Source organism: Schistocerca cancellata, chromosome 3 (assembly GCF_023864275.1).
Source record: "Schistocerca cancellata isolate TAMUIC-IGC-003103 chromosome 3, iqSchCanc2.1, whole genome shotgun sequence".
Taxonomy (NCBI): domain Eukaryota; kingdom Metazoa; phylum Arthropoda; class Insecta; order Orthoptera; family Acrididae; genus Schistocerca; species Schistocerca cancellata.
The window spans coordinates 34129673-34152472 of NC_064628.1; the positions used below are offsets into that span (position 1 = coordinate 34129673).

The following is a 22800-nucleotide window of genomic DNA, read 5'->3' on the forward strand; positions in this document are numbered from 1 at the left end:
GAATCTTCGTCCACTAAGAAAAATTGCTAGTTTTGGGAAGAGATGGGAGTCTGACAGAGCCATAGGTGAATAAGGCAGGTTGGCAACAATTCATACCTTAGTTCGTGTAATTTTGCCATGGTGAGATGGCACGTGTGTGGGCGCACTTCATGGAAGATGACTTTCTTCCTTGTTAAACCTGATCTTTTTTTCATGTATCTTTTGTTACAATTTGCCCAGGAGGTTATCATAGTATTCTCCAGTAATTGTGTACCCAGTGGGGAGATAACCTACAAACAGAATCCCCTTCACATCTCAGAACACTGATACCATGACCTTTCTCACTGAAGGAATTGTGGCGAAGAATCAGCATATTTCCACTGCTTTGACTGTTGTTTTGTCTGTGGGATATAATATTGCAGCCAAGTTTCATCTGTGGTCACAAACTGGTGCAAAAAATATTGTTTGTTTCTCCTTAAACAGGCCAAACATTGTTCCGATATGTCCATTTTCATGCGTTTTTGATCCAGCATCAGGAGTCGAGGCCCTCATCTTGCAGATAATTTTTTTCATTTCTAATTCTTCAGTTAAAATGTGATATACCCTTTCAGATAACATCTGGCAATTTCACACACTTTCAATCAGCGATCCTCCATGACCATTTTGTGCACTGTTGCAATGATTTCTGGGGTAGTGACACATCTTGGCCTACTAGTGCGTGGATCATCATCTAAGCTCTCCTGACCAAATTTAAATTCATTTGTCCATTTGACAACAGCTGAATATGAATGAGCAGTGTCCTCCAGTGTATTCTGGAAATCAGCATGAATGTCCTTTGCTTTCATACCTCTCTTTAGGAAGTACTTAATCACTGCCCAAAACTTTTTTTTTTTTTTTCCATCGTCACAAATCACTACTTGGGAACAACAGAGCCACATCACTGCCATAGCTCTCTCTCAAGAGCACTGATGTGGCACGTGTTTACAGGTAACAGTCCAATGAATATCACATGAACAACTCGTTGTGCTAACGCTGACCTCTTGTGTTGATTCCGAAAACTTTTCAAATCGCCCTCATATGTCCCATAAGTGTTTCATGGGATTCTTGTCAGGCTATCTGGGTGGCCAAATCATTCACTTGAATTGTCCAGAATTTTCATCAAAACAATCGCCAACAGTTGTGGCCCGGTGACGTAATGCATTATCATTCATAAAATTTCTCTCATTGTTTGTGAACATGAAGTCCATGAATGGCTGCAAGTGGTCTCCAAGTAGCTGAACATAACAATCTCCAGTCAATGATCAGTTCAATGTAGTCAGCACCAGATTGCACACACAGTCCCTTGTTGACAACTTGGATCCATGGCTTCACGGGGTCTGTGCCACACTTGAACCCTTCATCAGCTCTTACCAACTGAAATAGGGACTCATCTGCTCAGGCCATGGTTTTCCAGTTGTCTGTGGTCCAACAGATATGGTCACAAGCCCAGGAGAGGTACTGTAGGTAATGTCATGCTGTTAGGAAAGGCACTTGCACAGGTTATCTGCTGCCATAACCCATTAATGCAAAATTTTACCACTCTGTCCTAATGGATACATTTGTCATACCTCCCACTTGATTTCTGTGTTTATTTCACGTAGTGTTGCTTGTTTATTAACACTGACAAATCTATGCAAATGCCATTGCTCTTAGTCATCAAGTGAAGGCCACAGTGACTACTCTGACCAAGGTGAGAGGTAATGTCTTAAATTTGGTACTCTTGTCACTGTGGATCTTGGAATATTGAATTCCATAATGATTTGTAAAATGGAATGTCCAGTACGTCTGTATCGAACTACCATTCCACCTTCTAAGTCTGTTAATTCCCATATTTCGGCCATAATCGTGTCAGAAATCTTTCCACGTGATTACAAATGACAGCTCCGCTAATGCACTGCCTCTTTGTACCATGTGTACGTGATACTACCACCATCTCTATATGTGCATATCGTCACCTCAGTGTATATCTGTTCATAAGCTCTACAAATCTGTAAATGAAATGTAATGTTGCTTGTTCTAAATGTAGCTGTGTGCTGTTGCAGGAGGGCTGACTTGAAGGATGAAGTTCCTCTCTTTGTTGACCTGTTGCTAGAACAGGACAAGTCACTCAAGCTGAAGGAACTATGGGTCCAGGATGGTGGATCTGGTTTCTATCCTCCTCCCTCTCTCCAGGCACTGCTCCAGACTTACCTAATCGATGTTTTGGACACAACTGCCAAACATCGCTTTGTGATATATGTATTCCTTGATCTTGCTGAAACACTAGATGACAGGTAAGATTCAAGTAAAACAAGTTTTCAGTGAAAGCAGTTATGGTTGTGGGCTCAATTTTTGGTAGGAGACTGTAGCCGATGGGATTAGCTGTTAGACATTCCATTTCACATATTAATTACACTAATTGAGGAGTGTTTTTTCAAAACTAGATAAATGCAACAGATACAGTTTTTCATAAAATGAGTTTTTCTGTTTTCACCTAGGTTTAATATTTGAGCACTTGAATTTTCAAAGACTAGTAGATCTCACTGACATTAGTAAAATGTTGTAATGAAACATATTAAAATTTAATTTTTACAACAGTGTATTAAGATGTGATTTTTAAGTCAATAAATGCTTATAATTATTGCTGGTATCAGTTACGTTGCCCCATTTAATTCCACATGTTTTTCCACAGTTAATATTTTTATGTCTGTAGTGTTTATTATATGCCTGCATTGTTGTAAAATACATAATTTTGCATATGTTATTGTATACAGCATTTTTTAATTTATAGTTTTCGACTTTATTGAGAGCACAAACAATAATAATGAAAATACAGTGGCATAATACAATAATAGCAGTGATAAACAATGGAAAAACCAGTATGGAATGCAATAATATAATGAAAAGGAAAGTTGCTGCTCACCATATAGCGGAGATGCTGAGTCACAGATAGGCACAACAAAAATACTGTCACAAATAAAGCTTTTGGACAGTAAGGCCTTAAAAAAAAAAAAAATTGCGCACACACAAACGCATCTCACACACACGACTGCAGTGTGTGTGTGTGTGTGTGTGTGTGTGTGTGAGAGATATCTAATTTTGATGCAGACCTTTCTGGCCGAAAGCTGTACTTGTGACAGTCTTTTTGTTGTGCCTATCTGCGACTCAGCATCTCTGCTATATGGTGAGTAGCACCTTTCCTATACAGAATATTGTAATGGCAGTGATAACTATTTTAGCATAATTGTTTAGCTTATATTGTCAATACTTCATGAAGTATAAAATTAATAACGCAAAAAATATTGCATTTTGCAATCACATTGTTATTGTAAAGTTTATCCTCGTACATCTGCACAGTATTCGTCTAGGACATCTGTGTAAAACACCTTTGCACACTCCGGAATTTCAGAATATTTCAGCAAGATCGAAACTTTTTTCTTCTTTCCTTTGCTTACTTTATTTTGTGTTGGTAAAAGGGTGGATGTTCATACTATTTGGTGGTATGGTTTCTTTCGTCTCAGGATGTCAACTTGTATTGGATCTGCAGAGTATGTATCACTTACTGACACATTAACAATTTCCTTTGTTTTCTTGTATGAGATGACATGCTGGCTGTTCATTTTGAATAGTAGCTTTGATTTTAGTAGTTTCTGAGCACTATCTTTTAGATATTTAACACTCCAGTCTGTGTTTAGAACTTTGAGAGTATCATGTTTTTCTAAAATATCGTAATATTCTTTAGGAGACAAGATGCTTTCTTTTTTTTCTGTATGACATATCATTCTACCAACACCTGGTCTGGAGGCATATAGCTATGGACACTAACTGGGAAGAAGTGGCTAATGTTATTGAATTTTGTGCTCTTTTCCAAGAATGTGGTGAGCATCACCGTCATATCAACGTTTTTTTTTTTTTTTATTTTGGCTGCTGCAAGAATCTGAGAATAGATGTTTAGAATTGGTGCCACCATCTGGTTGTTCTTTATGGAAGTCAGAAAGTAATTTCAGCAAAGCCAAAGCAATTTGGTGGTATCATCTTGAAGATTCTGTCTCCAACCAGGTGTAGAAAATGATTCCTTCCCTTTTTTGCTCCTTAGTATGAATCATGATGCACGTTTGTGTAACCATACTTGTCTAGCACAGAAAACCTCACTGACTAATAATTTTAGGAATAGGCTGGTATTCTGTCAAAGCAAATCTTAATGACAGTAGGATTATCTTCCTTCTTTATACTCTTAACGCTTTCCTGGATGACAAGAGACAGTGCGGTGTTGGGTTGTACGACTCACCCGTCTCTACCAGTTGACTTAACAGATTGTGCGTGCAGCCGATCCTCTTCTTTGGGTTATCAGCTATGTTGCTCTCACTGTTTAATTCATCTCTGAAGACTGTATCAGGTTAAGGGGAATATTATTAACCAGCTCTATATTCTTGAAATAAATTATTTGCTTGTAGGCTCTTGTCAGTTCAACAACAATATATTTTTGACTCTCATCCCAAAGTAACAATTATTCTGTACAAACTCCAGCAAGCCAACTGGTTCCAAGATGTATGTCCAAATCTACAAAACATTCATACAGTTACATATGTTCTGCTTCATGCAGAGCTAAGACATACAGTAAAAGTCTCTATATAACACATGCTTCATCTGTCTCTGTAACAATCCTCATGACACCACACACCATGAAACATTATCCAAATACTCTTTGACTTTTTGATATAACTTCTAGGGTGTTGCTTGTAACCACTTGTTGGGGCCGCTTGTCTGACACAGCTCCTGGCTCCTCATGACATCTGTCCTTCCTGCACACACAGACGTGTGGTGTAGTAAAAAGGCTCTGTCACCCTTGTCATTAAAATTTGGGTGTTTGAGACAGTGGAGAGCCAAGTGTCTCTACTGAAATTCTATAGACACTACAATATCATAAAACCACTTTGCACAAACTTCATGTAATCCGTGTCAAGCTTATACTTTATTTCTACTCTGCAGGCAAGTGGAACAGGTATCGTATGGGCTGTTCTGAATGTTAGATTGAAGTATTTGTAAAATATTTGCTGGTATTTTGATAAGAAACATTGTTTCAGTTCAATTTTTTTTTCTTTCTTCACAGAATTTCCTGAACATTATATTGACTATGAGATCTGAAGGCAAATAACCTCTCATAGGCGTCCCCCTTCCATGGTCTCTCTCTCTCTCTCTCTCTCTCCATTTATATTTTTAATATCATTTTATCATTTTTAATGTCAATATTTAGCTCCTTATGATCCTTTCCTGTTCTGTTGACTCCTTTGGTAACCTCCATCCTTCATAGAACCAGCTTGCTAGATAGGATAACCTGTCTTTTGTCATGCCAGATACTCCTAGGAAAATGTTGGCACAAACAGGCACCAGTCCACCATTCCTTTTTCTAATGTTATACTTTATTGTAACTGTTTTCTTCCTTTTTGCTTTCTGGGTGACCACTACTCTGCACTGAGGTGAAGAAATGTTAAAAAAAAATTTAAAAGAATTTATCTTGATGTATTTTATTTAATGTCAAGTGATGATGAAAGTGGAAAAATCTTATCAGAGTTCAGCAGCTTTGCATTCTTTTGTTCCTGTAGCTTTTTAATGTGAAGCCGTAAGTCCATAGTTGCATTTTATGATAGGTTCATTTTTACACTTCTTTCTTTGCATTCAGGTTGATGTAAGCTGTTCTTGAATTGGGATTTTCTCCCATCGGAACATTCTTTGACCTTTACGCCATTTTCAGAATCACAGGAATCATCATCTGTCCTGCTTCTGCTTGCAATATTTCCTTGTAGATCTACATGTGAGTGTCAGTGAATATTTGTTTAAAATGAAGCTGTGGGTGTTCCAATGACAATGAAGTCTGACTGCAACACTGTTCCTCCCAGTAAATAATATTACAACAATGAGTACCATTGCTTACAGCAACAAGTATACTCCATTATTATTAACTGCTTGCTGCGGAAAGAGAGCCGAGACATGAGAGAGTAATTATATTGCATTTGTCATCTTTTGCTATAACTATAAGAATTTGTATATGGTGTTTTGCGAGTACCTTATTATTTAGAGTGTTCATATACACAGCAGTAGTTGACTATTACTAAAACTTGTTTAAGGGGTTGATTTTGCTAAAACTTGGTTCAGGGGTTGATGTAAAAGGACAACATTATGCCTTCACCACACCTAACTCAGTTTTGAAATGTTTTGCATGTATAGAGTTTTGAAAAAAGGCTCCTCAATTGTGTATCATAAGAGCTTCCCTGCACTTCCATTCAATAACCTCTACATATGTACTATGTAAGACACTATACAATTTGCGGTGGATACTTCTGCTACATGCATTTCTCTAGAGTCTTAAGACGTATCAACTTTCCCATAGACCAGAACATTCCCTGCGAATGTGTCATCGTGTAGCTTCTGATGTTATCCATCAGACAATTGATGTAGACTCTAAACAGTAATAGTCCCTTAACTCTCCCTCAGGGTTTTGCAAATTTAATTTAAATCTACTGATTTTGTTCCACTACAGATTATAACATGTACGACAACTTGAGACTTTCTGTATGAAGAATGTCACCATTCAGTTTCCTTGTTAACAGTTTTATTAAAGTTTTATAAACCTCTCATTTTATTCCATTTGGACTAAGGGAGTAATGCTTTTGGGTCAGCAGCACCAAGCATCCTAGAAATATGAGATCCATTAAAAAATTTTGGAACATTCATAATTTTGTGCCAATGATGTGTTGGCGTGAAATGCGGTTGATATCCCTGCAGATACCTTGGTTCAGTGTGTAACTGCTGGAAGTTTCATTGTTGTACATCCGTTAGTTATTGGTCAGTGCTGTTTTGAGTAGAGTGTTGTCACACAGTTTGCGAATTTCGACGTGGCAGAGTTAGAGGAGTAATGCATTTGCATTAAGTGTTGCGTGAAACACAAGAAAGCCTTTACAGAGAAACACCAGATGATGCAGGAAGCCTAAGGTGATGAGTGCTTAAGCAGTACTACCTGTTATGAATTGTTCACAAGGTTTAAAAAATGGCTGGACAGAAGTTAAAGATGACCCCCTGTTGGTGCGTGACTATGCCTCATCCTCCGTACTCTCCAGACCTGGCACCTGCGAGTTTTTTCTAAAGTTGAAAGGCCTGATGAAAGGACAGAGATTTGCAATGATAGATGAGATAAAAGAAAATTCACTGATGGCTCTTCGCATGATCCAACAAGTGGCACACAAGGAATGCTTCCAGAAGTGGAAGCAGTGTTGGGAGCAGTGGAGGAGGGTATTTTGAAGCAGACCATGCACAATGAGTAAAAGGTAAGCATAGAAAAATTTTGTGGACAAAGTTCCGGAATTTTTTTGAACAGACCTCATATTAGACCTTGTACATAAGAATGGAGACAGTTTAACAACTGGAGCTTTCCGAATGAGCCCAGTCAGTAGCCAGGAATACCACCGTTTAAAATAAATTCTAATAGAATTTATTTGACTACGTAATCATGATTACTAATCTGTCAAATGACCCCTTTCATCCCATTTTCTTTCACAGTCGAACAACCTGGTTATTCATGAACTGCCATAGAACAAAATGGTGGCAGCAATAAGACTGGATGACCTCCATCGAAAATTTCAACTTTCTTTGATTACCTGTATACAATGCAGCCTGTCACAAACACCTCTGTGGTATGTTCCCCAACCATTAGTAGGGATGGGCCTTTGGTACGACACCAAAGACAATTTAGTTCTCAAACTCTTATTACTGTGCCTTTTATTCCATCATCCAAGAGAACCAGCATTTATTCTCCTTTACACCAGTGGATCAAGAGATAATGAATGAGTTGGTTATGCATATGTACACAAATGGAATTGAGAACAACATTCTATATGAAAAGAATGCAGTAATTATACGGCAGAGTTAATAGCCTACATAGAGCACTACAAAACTTAATTACTTTCCCTCAACAGAATTTCATCATACACGGAGAATTTTATCATACACACAGAATTTTTGAGTGTACGGGAGACAATAAAGTACTAACCAAAACACTCATTGGCCTCTGCCATTCATAACCTTGGTAGTACAGGGATTTCAACATCCTTCTCTGAATACTGAGTCACGTCTGTTCCAGGTAATGAACTGGCTCACAAACTAGTCGAAGAAGCAATGAGATTTGAAACACTTAAACCAGGCATTCAGAGCGCTGACTTAGAGACACAGTAGGTACCACATACTGAAGAAATGGAAAGGCACATGGCAAGATAGTACTCTGTCCAATAAACTGCAGGCCATCAAACACACCTTTAAGATCGGGCAGATTTTTCTGTGAAGCTCAAGAAGGGGAGGTGTTGCGTTATGCATTCTTATAATTGGACATGCCAAAATAACTCGTGAATTTCTACTGCGACGAGAACAAACCCACCACACTACTATGGAGAAACATTAACCATTCACCACATCCTTAAAGATGTAAGACTACCCAAGACTTGTGACATCAGATGAACCTAGAACACCATTTATTGGAAATTTTAGCAGATGATGAAACAGCTACAACTCATGCTCTACACTACCCACAAAGGAGTGGGTATTACAACAACTTTTAAAGATAACACTGTTATGTGTCGGCTTATAGGGCAGTGGTAGGAAGTTGGGCTCCCTCTACCATTCAGCCCCAAGGTGCCATCCAGTTCATTCTTTGCACATGAATCTGACATGTACAACAAAATCCCTGAACATAAGATATTAACTACATAAACTAGGCTGCCATTTTACCTTTTACACGGTGATCTAATTTTTATATTTGGCAGTTCAGTTTTAATATTCTATTTACCCATTTCGTGCAACCATTAGAAACATATAGTAGTTTCATTACTAGTAAGTAAAGAGGGAAAAAGGCTCTTACCTGTGCCTTTTTATGCCTTGAAAGGATTGAGGAGCTGATAACCACATAGCTGAATCTGTTTGTTCACCACCACCACCACCACCACCACCACCACCACCATTATTTTACCCCATTACATGTTAAATTGTTCTGAATGCAGTCTCAGATCTAAGAAGTTCATATTTTGTTCATATTTATGATAGAACTGTATTGAAAGGATTCTGGAAGTCAAGGAAAACATTATAAATCCAGGTGCTATTGTATGAGATTCTGGATTTCATGGCTAACCAGAGCAAGCTGTTTGGTGAGATCTCTGTTTACACTGTCAAAGTTGTTTCTTATAGATGATGATTTAATTTGCGGAATCATAATTTGTGAACGTAAAATGTGCTCCCTAATTCTTCAACTGATTGACATCTGCAATATAGGCCTATAAAATACACTGACAGAAAAAGAAATCGCAGCACCAAGAAGGAGTAGTGCGACATAAACTAAAGTTGGTAGGGATGTTCCTACATATGAAAGATGATATCTATTTAGATTTCATGCCAGTCGCATAATAGCGGTGCTAGTATTGTCTCTGAGCATGCAAATCACCATGCAATACACACTGTAATGAACATGAGCGTTAGTTACCTTAAAGGTTGGACATGGTGAGTTGATGTTACTGACAATGCCCTTAAGGCTACAAAGACTCCATTATCAACACTTCACTGATTGTGAACAAAGTCATGTAATTGGGTTATGAGAAGCTGCATGTTCCTTTTGCAATATTGCAAAAAGACTTGGCAGGAATGTAGCCTCTGTACATGATTGCTGGCAGTGGTGGTCACTAGAATATACAGTTGGAAGAAGACTGAGCTCCAGACAGTCACCTGGCATTGTCGAGAGGGAAGGCCATCGTGTTCGATGTATGATTCTAGTGCATCATACTGCATCTGCAGTAGCGATTTAAGAAGCAGTTGGCTTCACAGTGGCGCAACGAACTGTTAAAATTGTTTACTTCAAGGACAGTTCCGAGCCAAATGCCGTGCATCATGAATTTCACTGATCTCAAACCATTGCCATTTGTGACTTCATGGGGAAAGCTGGGTATGTCTTGGTGCCGGTTATAGCTGTGTGTTGGTTACCTGCTAGACACACTGGACTACACCTGGAGTAATCGTCTGAGGTGTGGTTTCATATGATGGCATGAACACCCAAGTGGTTATCCCACACAGCCTGACTGCAAATTTGTACGTCTGGTGATTTGACCTGTGGTGCTGCCATTCATGAACAGTGTTCCAGGGAGTGTCATCCAACAGGGTAACGCCCACCTACATACTGCTGTTGTAACACAATGTGTTCTACTGTGTGTCAACATTTTGCTTTGGCCTGCTTGATCACCAGATCTGCCAACAATTGAGCATATACGGGATATTGTCGGATGACAACTCCAGTGTCATACACATACAGCATTAACTGCCGCTATATTGACCAAAGAAGTGCAATGGGCATGGAACAAACTCCATCCCGCAAACTGACAACCAGCAGCTGTGCAACACGATGCATGCACATTCGCATTCTTGCATTTAACATTCTAGCAATTAAAACACTTGGGATGATTGTATTAAGTATTTGCCTTAGATTAACACAGGAAATGACCTCAGACCAAGATTAACACTGAAATCTGCATTTTTGTCAGTAAGTTTAGGTTAAGGAAATCAATGAACAATTTACTTAATGAATGCAAAAACTAGATCTCATAACAATTATTAGAGATGTCTTATTTATTTGATTAGTTTAAAGGCATTTTATAGGCACTTACTGGCATAGTAAGAAAAGAAAATTTAAATATTTGCTGTGAACAATTAAGTGTTGATTTTGACAACTGCCAATAATAATTGAACATCTAATATAAATGTGCTGTCTGGGCTTGAGTATCAGTACCTGTGCAATGCAGATTAATTTTTTAACTACAGAACACATGCTTAAGCTGCTATGACAACCGCTTGTGTGTTGATGAATAAAACAAGGAAGTATAAGTAAGTCATTTAGCAAAGTGATGTTTATCAGCCTCTACTGATATGATTGTAGTGGTAGCTCAGAGGTTGCATTCTGGCACACAGTGCAGAGGACCTCAGGTTCAAACTTGGGTTAGTTCTCAGAATTTTTTTCCATTCGATATTACTTTCTCTGTTGTAGTGGTCATAATGATAATTATAACACTACATTTTGAAACCATACAATATTTTCAATTTTTTGAATGTTCTGGGCCACAGTGGTGGGCAGCATTCCGTCTCCAAGAACCTTATATGATTTATACGATGTTCTTTCTTTTCGTTTAACTGTATAGGTATCTGATAATTCGAGTGTGTATACTGATGATGGCAAAGGACGAATCCATTCTCAGAATTAAATGATAAATTATTTAAGCTGAAGTTTCACATGGACAAAAATAGTGTGCAGCAGTTACAACTAAAGTTGAGAGCGCATGTGCTGAAACCATCCAAAAGAAACGAGCCACTGATCGAATGTGCATGCTAATTCTCACATTTTTTTATTACTCAGAAAATTTTCAGATGGTTGTTGACGATTTGTTTAAATGCATTTAGCAATAGCTTGCAGAGCTCTCCATAAGGTACACTGGCCTTCATTGATGCACTGAAGAAAGAAGTCATCAAAATGCCTGCGCAAGAAAATGAACTGAGGAAAATTCAGTGTCATTTTTATCAAATTGTGTGTTTTCCTGGTGATTTAAGCACTATTAACTCCATCCATAACCCCAGAAATCTCCTGGTGGCAAAAGTACAGAGGTATTTAGGAATGATCGTGGGTGGTTTTTGTTAAACTTTCAAGCCGTCTCAGATGCTAAGCTTAATCAGGGTGTATTAAAACATACACAAAGCATCAAAAATAACTTTGGGATGAAAATCCTTCTACAAAGAAATCCAGAGCCAACAGAAAATAAAGTTCGTAAGAGCCACAATGCAATTAGTGTGGAGCTTACTAACATTGTATTTCCATAAAATAGCTACAATTTTTTTGTAACAATATTACAAAGAGGAAGTTTGCTGCTCACCATGTAGCGGACATGTTGAGTCGCAGACAGGCGCAAAAAAAGACTGTCACAATATAAGCTTTTGACCAAAAAGGACTTTGTTGAAAATAGACCCCCCCTCCTCCCTCACACACACACACACACACACACACACACACACACACACACACACCTGCAGCCTCTGGTAGCTGAATCCACACTATGAGTAACGGCAGCAGTGCATGATGGGAGTGGCATCTTGGTGGGGCAAGGACGAGGCTGGGGCAGGAGGGGGAGGGATAGCAGGGTGGGGGTAGGGGACAATGAAGTGCTGCTGGGGAGTGTGCAAGGATGAGGTGGAGAGAGGATAGGGCAGCTAGGTGCAGTTGGGAGGTTAGATGGAGGCCAGGGGATAGGTGGGGAGGGGGAGGGGAGGTTGCGGCAAAGGAGAGAAGTATAAAGAATGGGTGCATTGGAATGACGGCTGTGTAGTGCTGGATGGACTGGAAATACGGAAGTGGCTGGATGGGTGAGAAAAATTACTAATGAAGGTTGAGGCCAGGAGGGTTACAGGAACGTACGATATATTGCAGGAAGAGCTCCCTCCTGCTCACTTCAGAAAAGCTGGTGTTGGTGGGAAGGATTCATATGGTACAGGCTGTGAAGCAATCATTGAAATGCTCAGCAACAGGGTGGTCCAGTAGTTTCTTGGCCACAGTTTGTCGACAATGAAGTAAGGGGTTGGGAGCACGGATTTTATAAGGATGGACGAATATATTGTGTAGGTGCGGTGGACGGCGGAATACCGCTGTGGGAAGGGTAGGAAGAATAGTGGGCAGGACATTTCTCATTTCAGGGCACGATGAGAGGTATTTGAAATTGTGGCAGAGAAAGTAATTCAGTTGCTCCAGTCCTGGGTGGTACCGAGTTACGAGGGGAATACTCCTCTGTGGCCAGATGGTGGGACTTTGCGGGGTATGGGAGACTGGATAGATAAGTCACGGGAGATTTGTTTTTGTACAAGGGTGGGAGGATAATTATGGTTTGTGAAGGCTTCGGTGAGACCCTCGGCATATTGTGAGAGTGTCTGCTGATCACTGCAGATGTGATGACCATTGGTGGCTAGGTTATGGAAGGGACTTTGTGGTATGGAACGGGTGGCAGCTGTCAAAGTGGAGTTGTTGCTGGTGGTTAGTAGGTTTTATATGGACAGAGGTATTGGTGTAGCCATCTTTGAGGTTGAGGTCAACATCTAGGACGGTGGCTTGTTGGGTTGAGTAGGACCAGGTGAAGCAAAATGGGGAGACGTTGTTGAGGCTCTGGAGGAATGTGAATAGGGTTTCCGCACCCCTGTTCCAGATCGCAAAGATGTCATCAGTGTATCTGAACCAGGTGAGGGGTTTAGGATTCTGGGTTTTTAGGAAGGATTCCTCTAGATGACTCATGAATAGGTTGGCATAGGATGGTGCAATGTGGGTGCCCATAGCCGTACCCCAAATTTGTTTGCAGGTAATGGCTTCAAAGGAGAAGTAATTGTGGGTGAGGATATAGTTGGTCAAGGTGACTAGGAAGAAAGTTGTTGCTTTGGAATCCGTTGGACATTAGGAAAGGTAGTGTTCAACAGCGGCAAGACCATGGGCATTAGGGATGTTAGTGTAAAGGGAGGTGGCGTCAGTAGTGATGAGCATGTCACCATGTGGTAAAGGGACAGGAACTGCTGCGAGTCAGGGGAGGAAATGGTTGGTATCTTTTATATGGGAGGGTAGGTTCCCGGAAATTGTTAGCTGTAGTAATTTCAATTTTTGGTATTCTGTCGTGTCCTTATATGGACCCAAGACTATTTCAAGCAACAAATCTTTTTTGTGTGCAGAGAAATCTGAAGATCACTCCTTTTTTCTGTTTACTTTCCTCCATCTTGGACACAATGGCCTCAAAAATAAATAATGTTTTTCTACAATGTATGATTAACATGTAGTGTCAAAGCATGACATTTGTGTTGATAGCCAATTTTAGCATGTTGATAAGCATGCTTTGTGCTAACTCAGATCAACACTGAACCTTCTTTGGTGGCTCAAAATTTAGTATTACACAGTAGACCTTTGTCCTGAACTATGTTCAGGCATTGAACTAAAATCAAAATTGACCTCCAGTCAGTAATTTTTATACAGTCGGAGCTCAGTTGATGTGTGTGCTGAGACTTAATTTTGCGTATGAGATTCCGTGAACAACTATGGTTGGTTAAGATTTGGGGAAAAGAAATTCTCATTCTGTCATTATGAAGACAAAAACCAGAAGTTGCATTTGTAGTGCTGTCCGATACATGGGCATTGTGTGTCATTCTGCTACATTCAAAAGAAACCTCTATGTTTACTTGTCCACTGCATCTGTCCTGCAAAGCTGAGTTCGTAGCACTCATTCTCCATCCACGTGGCACGGCATCACTTGTTTTCAGAGCAGGCAAGCACTCACAGATTGTGGCCAAACAGGCGCGTGCCCCATTCTGTGTAGCTAAGAAGCATTGAGGCTAGTCTTGTCGCAACCCAAAGGAAGGCCTGCAGAAGAGCATTGTGCCGCTCTACTTTGCAGCTTTGTGACCTATGTACATCCATGTGCTATCCATGCAGCTATGCAAGCCATGCAAACAACTGTGTCATTAGATGAGGTAGTATTAACACACACACACACACACACACACACACACACACACACACACACACACACACACACATATACACTGCAGCAGAATGAACCCCCTGCAGGAAGAATGCACACTTCAGTGCTCTAATGCTTACCAAGATATGCCAGAAAATTACATAACCAAAGTGTGATCCCAGTATCTTCACTGTCCTAAAAGGTATCTGCTGGTAGAACTCAATGACAACTGAACAGCAAATAAAGGAAATGTAGTGTGGCCCAAGGAAGTGTAATAACATGGCTAATGTTATCAATATGTGAAAGATTTGTTAGTGTTGTCAACGCAGTCGGATTCTTCATTGAAAATGCTGTTGTCTGTGTGAAAGTCTCATTTCTGAATAAGAGAATGAAAGTATAAGAAAATGAAAACTTATTTAAGCTGTATTTCTACTTTGTGTACTGAAGGGAGCTTACTCTAAATGTCATTAAGTGAAAAGTAATGTCACTGAGTAAAAGTATTTCATGTCAAGATTAAGGTCAGCGGAAGGCTTAGGTTCGGTTCTAGAGAGGCATGATGCATCTGTTAGGGAAACACTTAAAAGTTGGCTAGTGTGACCTAGTTGAAAATACTGCTTCAGTGTTTGGAATCTTGTCATGTAGAGCTGACAGCCAATGTTGAAGGAATTCATAGAGTGCTATCATAACAGCTTTGTATAACCCATATGGAAATATAACAGTGATATCCTTGTCACTTAAATGGAAATGTTTGGAAGAGTTTCACAAATTTAGTGAATGGTATTTGAGCTACACAGTCCTATAGCACCCTTTGTATATTTCACATGGGGATCACAAGATAGATTGTAGTGTTTTTGGAGGAATCCCAAAAGGCTCAACCCCTGGCAGTCTCTTCAGACATACGTCATTATCTGTGGGATTGGTCCCATGAGATTTCTTTGTGTGTGTTAGTCGTGTGGACCAACATCCAGATTTGTGTGGTTGAATTATTGAAGTGATAGGACTGATTGCACCAGTGGTCCTTTCAAATACGGATATGCGAAACAAATCATCTAAATATGGCCACTTCTACAGTTAGTACACATAGATGTCTAATAAAACTCCATAAATACCTCCCCTCTTATTTGTTGCTCTTAATACAGCAAGGTCAGTGACTAGATGTTAAAGAGTCCTAGTTTTTCAATAATCCAATCTGAACAACTGTAAGTTCTTAAGTAACAAAATGTTATGTGATACAGAATGAACATTGTTCTCTATCATTTGGATTGCAAGATGTGTGTGAAGTTAATTTTTTTTAAAAAAAGTGCAGTCTCAAAGAGATTAACATGAAGAAAATTTTTAGTTCGTTATCAGAATATAATAAAATATGAGAAAGTATGATAAGAACAAAGAAGAAATACAGATACCGTAGAGAAGGAAAGTTTTCTTCAGGTCCAGCTCTAATGTTTGTAGATCCTATTAATCATTCCCACCCACTTTTTGTATAAGTTGAGCTACGTTGGAAACATTGTCTTGAAAACTTTGTACTTTTGGTGAGATTCTTAAGATTTGCCTTCAACAACCACCTCACTGTTAAACTCAATTATTATGAGTGGGCTCCAGCACAGACCCACTGTGATGATTGATTTTGTTCATTATAGTTGTATGGTCTATTCATCCAGTGCATTTCACATAAGTATCTCCGTGGTGTACGCTCCAGCACAGAACTCTCGTTTCTTCTTGTGGTATACTATCAAGGCTTTGGGACAAACAGCTCAAGCCGAGTTTCTGATATTTACAAGCAGTGATGGAATCAGGTGCTGTAGATAAGGCTGTGGTTGATCTTTCTGAACAATCCAGCTATTCCGTATATTTTTCAAAATGGTTTTTACATGAGATCAAACAATGGAAAATCCAGGATGGAGTGTAACAATATTATGAGAAGGAAAGTTGCTGATCACCATATAGTGGAGATGCTGAGTCACAGATAGGCCATCAAAAAGACTCACAATTATAGCTTTCATCAACAATAGACACACACATGCACACATACTCACGCAAATGCAACTCACACACACGGCTGCAGTCTCAGGCAACTAAAACCACAATGTAAGCAGCAGCACCAGTGCATGATGGGAGTGGTGATTGGGTGGGGGTAAGGAGGATGCTGGGGCAGGGAGGGGGAGGTATAGTGTGGTAGGGGTGGCAAACAGAGAAGTGCTGCAGGTTAGATGGTGGGCAGGGGCGAGAGGGGGGGGGGGGGAGTAGTGGAAAAGGAGAGAAATAAAAAGACTGGGTGTGGTGGTGGAATGACAGCTGTGCAGTGCTGGACTGGGAACAGGGAAGGGCTCAGTGGGTGAGGACAGTGACTAACGAAGGTTGAGGCCAGGAGGGTCACGGGAACATAGGATGCATTGCAGGGAAAGTTACCACCTGCGCAATTCAGAAACGCTTGTGTTGGTGGGGAGGATCCATATAGCACAGGCTGTGAAGCAGTCATCGAAATGAAGGATATCGTGTTTGGCAGAGTGTTTAACAACAGTTGTTTCTTGGGCACAGTTTGTCAGTGGCCATTCCAGTGGACAGACTGCTTGTTGGTCGTCATGCCCTCATAGAATGCAGCACAATGGTTGGTTGCAGCTTAGTTCGTAGACCACATGACTGATTTCACAGGTAGCCCTGCCTTTGATGGGATAGGTGATGTTAGTGACCAGACTGGAGTAGGTGGTAGTGGGAGGATATATGGGACAGGTCTTGTGACTAGGTCTATACAGGGCCATGAGCCATGAGGTAGACCTAGATCCAAGACCTGTCTCGTACGCCCTCCCAGTACCTCCTACTACAGTTTGGTCACTAATATCACCTATCCCATCAAAAGCAGGGCTACCTGTGAAACTAGTCATGTCTACAAGCTAAGCTGCAACCATTGTACTGCATGACATCCAACAAGCTGTCTGTCTGCTGGAATGGCCACTGACAAACAGTGCCCAAGAAACCCTGTTGTTAAACACGCTGCCAAACATGATATTTTTCATTTCAATGACTGATTCACAGCCTGTGCCATATGGAGCCTTCCCACCAGCACAAGCTTTTCTGAATTGTGTAGGTGGGAACTTTTCCTGCAATACATCCTATATTCCCGTAACCCTCCTGGCCTCAACCTTCACTAGTCACTGTCTTCTCCCACTGAGCCCCTTCCCTGTTCCCAGTCCAGCACTACACAGCTGTCACTCCACCACCTCACCCAGCCTTTTTACTCCCCTCCTTTCCTGCTATTGCCCCGCCCCTCCTCTCTCTGCCTCTCCCCTGCCCTCCGTTTAACCTGCAGCAATTCACTGTCTGCCACCCCCACCATACTATCCCTCCCCCTCCTTGCCCCAGCCTCCTCCTTACCTCCACCCAGTCGCCACTCCCATCATGCACTGGTGCTGCTGCTTGCTGTGTGGTTTGTTGCCTGAGACTGCAGTCGTGTGTGCAAGCTGCGTTTGTGTTGTGTGTGTGTGTGTGTGTGTGTGTGTGTGTGTGTGTGTGTGTTTTGACAAAAGCCTTATTGGCCAAAAGCTATAATTGTGAGAGTCTTTTTTTACGTGAGGTTATTTCGGAATCTAATTTTCATGTGATGCTGCAATTGAATTTCCAAGATGATGAGGTAATTGCAACATTTGATGTATTTTCAGGTATGCAGGTGCAATTAACTATCTAATAAAGTTTCCAGCTGCATTCTACATGAGACCCAGCATTATTAAAATAACTCAAGCAATGTGGCTGCTTGATCATAAAGACTTTGAGGTGAGTCTGATATTTAATAAACTATGTCATCACCTATGTGTAAATAGCTTCTTGCCTTTCAGATTATTATAAGAAGAAATTATTTGCTGTCTCATAGTGTTGAGCCATAGGTATGTGATGTATAAGATATTTGTGATCAGCAGTATTATTTTGCAGCAGCTGTGGATATGATTTCTAGCCACTAAAAAACGTTAACTAAGTAACTGCAGTTAAAAATCAATAGTCTTTTTATGCTTATATAAGCTGTAAAGCAGCTTAATAATATTAGCTAATTTTGAAAGAAAAGAAAACTGCTGCATTCCCCATTAATGTAAGCAGCTACTATTTATCTGGTATTGCTTGGTATTTGCTTGAGAACACCGATGATAGTCAAGTAATGTCATTCATCTAAACACTGAGAACAGCGGCCTGTTTGCATTTTGCAGTTCTGATACAAAGGTTTTAATTTTCTTTAGAATTTTACAGAGTTTTATATTCTTATCTTCTGTCTGCAGGTAGTTCGTTAACCAAATTATAGTGAGTAAACAAGTCATAGTTCTCATGTACCAGTGATAACATTTGGACCACTGTTGAATGGAAAATATGAGGAAAGAATTAAACAAAGTTTCCACTGTTAATTAAAGAATGAAGTGAATGATACTGTACCTTTAGAAATTTGTGCTATCTTATAAAGTCAGCTGTGGTGTAGCAAAGCTATGCTCGTTTTCAGGAAGCACTTCGAATGCTGCTGGATCCCATGATCAGACCTATAGATCTGGAACAGTGGCAGCATCGTGCCATTGCACTTGCATTTCTCAAGCAAGGGAAAGCGGACCTTGCTTTGGACTACATAGTGTGTCGGAATGTCCCACTAGACACATTTGAAGATATAAAGTATGTATAAATATACTATATCCTAGTATGTAATAACAGTATGAAACTTTTTCCTTTTTTGTATTTGGCAATATTCAGTAATTTCCACATTATTTTTATCAGTGTGCAACTATCAGATTGACACCTTGAGAATTAAGTCACTTACATGCTTTGTGGATGATGACCACTATAATCATTGAGATGAGACAGCAAAGTGCTGTGTTCTTTGTATACAATTGTGCATATGTATGCATGCACATGCTCATTATATATCCTTGTTGTACTGGAGGACTTACACTAGAAGAGTTTTCCTCTTAATATTGTATTTGTGAATATCGATGTTGTTTTCATTCTCGAAAGGATTGTTGACACCAAATCTTATCATATCATGTGCATATTGCATACCTTTTTGTATTCCCAGCTACTACTTATAACTACAAATTTGTACCTCATAATTATAATTGACTTCCCCTTTGGCAATTAATATTTTAACCTAAGTGTAAAGTTGCAACATTATATAAACTTCAGTGAATTAAAAGATACAAAATTTATTGAGACATTATTTTAATGTCCCTGAAGTTGGCAACTATTCTTTTTGGAAAAGTTGTTGTATCTGTTCACTTAAACTGATGTGCAATATTACTTTTACAAGTTATTTTTGCTTAAATTTTACCCTGAGAAACTTCTACCTTCGTTACAGTTACCTATTTCATATATACTGATCAGCCAGAACATAATGACCACCTACCTACTATCGATATAAATCCATCCAGGCGATAGCAGTGCCACCGGACGAGGAATGAGTGCTAGTCAGAAACGGGAACAATGCACGTAGTATCAGGGAGTGTGCTGTCTTTGTGTAGAATGAGGAAGGTGCGTGGTCTATCTGAGATTGACCAAAGGCAGATTGTGATGACCTGAAGGCTTGGCACAAGCATTTTGGACTGCTTGACTTGCGGGGTGTTTGAGGAATGCTGTGATGAGTGTCTTCAACATGTGACGAAATCAAGGTGAAACCACGTCCAGACATCATGGCGTTGGGCGACTGCTCCTCATTATGTGCCGCATGTTGTAGGCTGGGCAGACTGGTAAAACAGGACAGGTGGCAAACTGTGGTGGAACTAAATGAAACTTTAATGCTGGGCTGTGTCTGAACACACACTGCACCAAACACTCCTAATGATGGCCCTCCGCTGCCAACGATCTGCAACTGTGACTGAAACGGGCACTGATCATTGGCACTAGATATTGGTGCACTGGCAGAGCCTTGCATGGTCTGATGAATCCCGATACCTTCATCACCATGCTGATGGGAGGGCAGGAATCCGCCATCTTTCTGGGGAACAGCTTGTTAATACCATCTACTGTGAGAGTAGACGTGCTGGCAGCAACTCCTTTATGCTCTGGGGAACATTCACGTAGGCACCCATGGGTCCAGTGGTGCTCGTGCAAGGCACTGTGATGGCCAAGGGTGTTGTACATTGGTTGCAGACCACGTAAACACCTTCATGAACACTCATGTTTCACAATAGCAGTGGTATTTTTCAGTAAGATAATGTGCCATGTCACAAGACCAGCAATGTGACAGATTGGTTCGAGGAACACAATGGCATGTTCAAATTTCTGTGCTGGCCTCTCAACTTGCCAGATCTTTGAACGTGTTCTGGGTGATTAGTGTATCAATTTTGATAATAGTACATTTTTCAGATTGCAAAACAGAATCCCTTGTCTTCTCTAATTTTAAAATGATAACATTTGGAAAACTATTTAAAGGACTTCTCAAAAACATCACTTAAATATTTGTCATTTCTTCGCTTTGTGTAATTGTTCCAAATTTAACAGATATATTTTACGCACAGCAAGAATGGGAATGGTTCTGTTGTCAAATGTTCTGGAACACCCTTTTCAATTTCTCCCCACACAATGAAATATTTGAATTATGAAACAAGTATATTACACATCTGTTTTTCGAATCATCATTGGTTTTTAACTTTTCTGACAGTAAATTATGATACTTCTCTCATATTGCAAGTGCACATGACAAAAATCATAATGGAAATATTTTTATACAAGGCTAGAGCACACCTTTTTTAGTGGAAAAGGCATCGAATAGCAGACTGCTGCATAGAGAAGGGTGATACGTAACTACCGTATTTACTCGAATCTAAGCCGCACCTGAAAAATGAGACTCGAAATAAAGGAAAAAAATTTTTCCCGAATCTAAGCCGCACCTGAAATTTGAGACTCGAAATTCAAGTGGAGAGAAAAGTTTTAGGCCGCACCTCCAAATCGAAACAAAGTTGGTCCATTGTAATATGAGACACAATTTAGGTCGAATGAATGACGATCAGCCACAGTAGTTTAGTTCGAGAGGTAAGCTTAGCAGTTACGCTTTACCAGGTAGCCATTGCTAAGTGTCGGTCCGTATTTATACGGGTACCCTTGCTTTTTCACGTGCTTCGTCTGGGTTTGAATTGATTGCTTATTTTTCTTTGATCAGATAAGTGCCGTTCTCTTTTTTACAGGTGTTTACGTCTCTCTAAGCTGAAGATGCATTACTGTACTGTGTCATGCATTGTTTGTCGCATTCTGATAATGAGTGTTCACGGCATGTCGCCGCTCACGGCAAGGCTTGCTTTTGTGCGTGCTACCGCCGCTTACAATTAAAAAAAAAAAGGAATCATCTCATTAGCGAAACAATGGCAGGAGACTGCTATTTGTTGTTACTTACACTGCTGCTTTCTTTGATAATGATCAACAAGAACCAAATAATAGACTGCGTATGATAGAAGATGTTCTGAACGAGAGTTTAGCGAAAATTTTTCTCCGTTTGAAAATCTTTGCAGACGCCTCTTTAGTACATTACATTCTGTACAGAAATTAGAGTCATCTTAGATTTAAAAATCTAGTCAATTGCCGTGCTTCAATTCTGATTGTATCACTATTAAGCATGAGAATAATACGATTATAAGCATGACATGATATGTTTATTCTTCCGCGTTTGCTGTTGTCTCACTCTAGTTTCGTAGTTTATTAGGCAGACAGAATTTAAATGAGATAGCAGCAAACATGAAAGAATACATGACAAAATGTTTATATTCGTATTATTCTTATGGTGAAGAGAATACTGCATGTGATGCACAATTCATAAAAGTTCCTGTTAGCAACCATCTTTTCTCACATTTAGGAAAAAATTCAGTACGTAGAGTTGGCCATATTGACACAAACATCCCAAACAGTCTTGCAAGTCGGATTTTCGTAGTACACTGAAAAGCTGCAATATTCGAAGATGAACAATACGGAATTTGTATTTACTTCGATGGATAATGTATGAAAATGCAGTGGTCGAAACTCGGGGCGGAGGAAACAAAGCTCGTCTTCCACCTTTTTTTTTTTTTAATTTATTTACCGCAGAGGTTTTGGCGCAAGTATTTATCTTTGTGCCTGCGAAGCATGCCTGTGTAGCGCTACATATATTCGACGGCAGAAGTTAGTTGTGGCGGCACCTACCAACATTTTTCAGAACTTCCGCTTACTTTGCACTCGATTCTAAGCCGCAGGTGGTTTTTTGGATTACAAAAACTGGAAAAAAAGTGCGGCTTAGATTCGAGTAAATACGGTAATCTTTCAA

General features: G+C 39.9%; 1 protein-coding gene across 1 annotated transcript in view; it reads left to right on the top strand.

The window, feature by feature from the left end:
• Positions 1-22800, top strand: part of LOC126176842 (protein ELYS) — a 320594-nt gene that overhangs the window by 103949 nt on the left and 193845 nt on the right. Inside the window, exons 13-15 of the mRNA XM_049924028.1 lie at positions 2061-2291; positions 18206-18317; positions 19027-19190. Of these exons, the coding sequence (XP_049779985.1) occupies positions 2061-2291; positions 18206-18317; positions 19027-19190 (507 nt within the window). The remainder of the gene's footprint in view (positions 1-2060; positions 2292-18205; positions 18318-19026; positions 19191-22800) is intronic.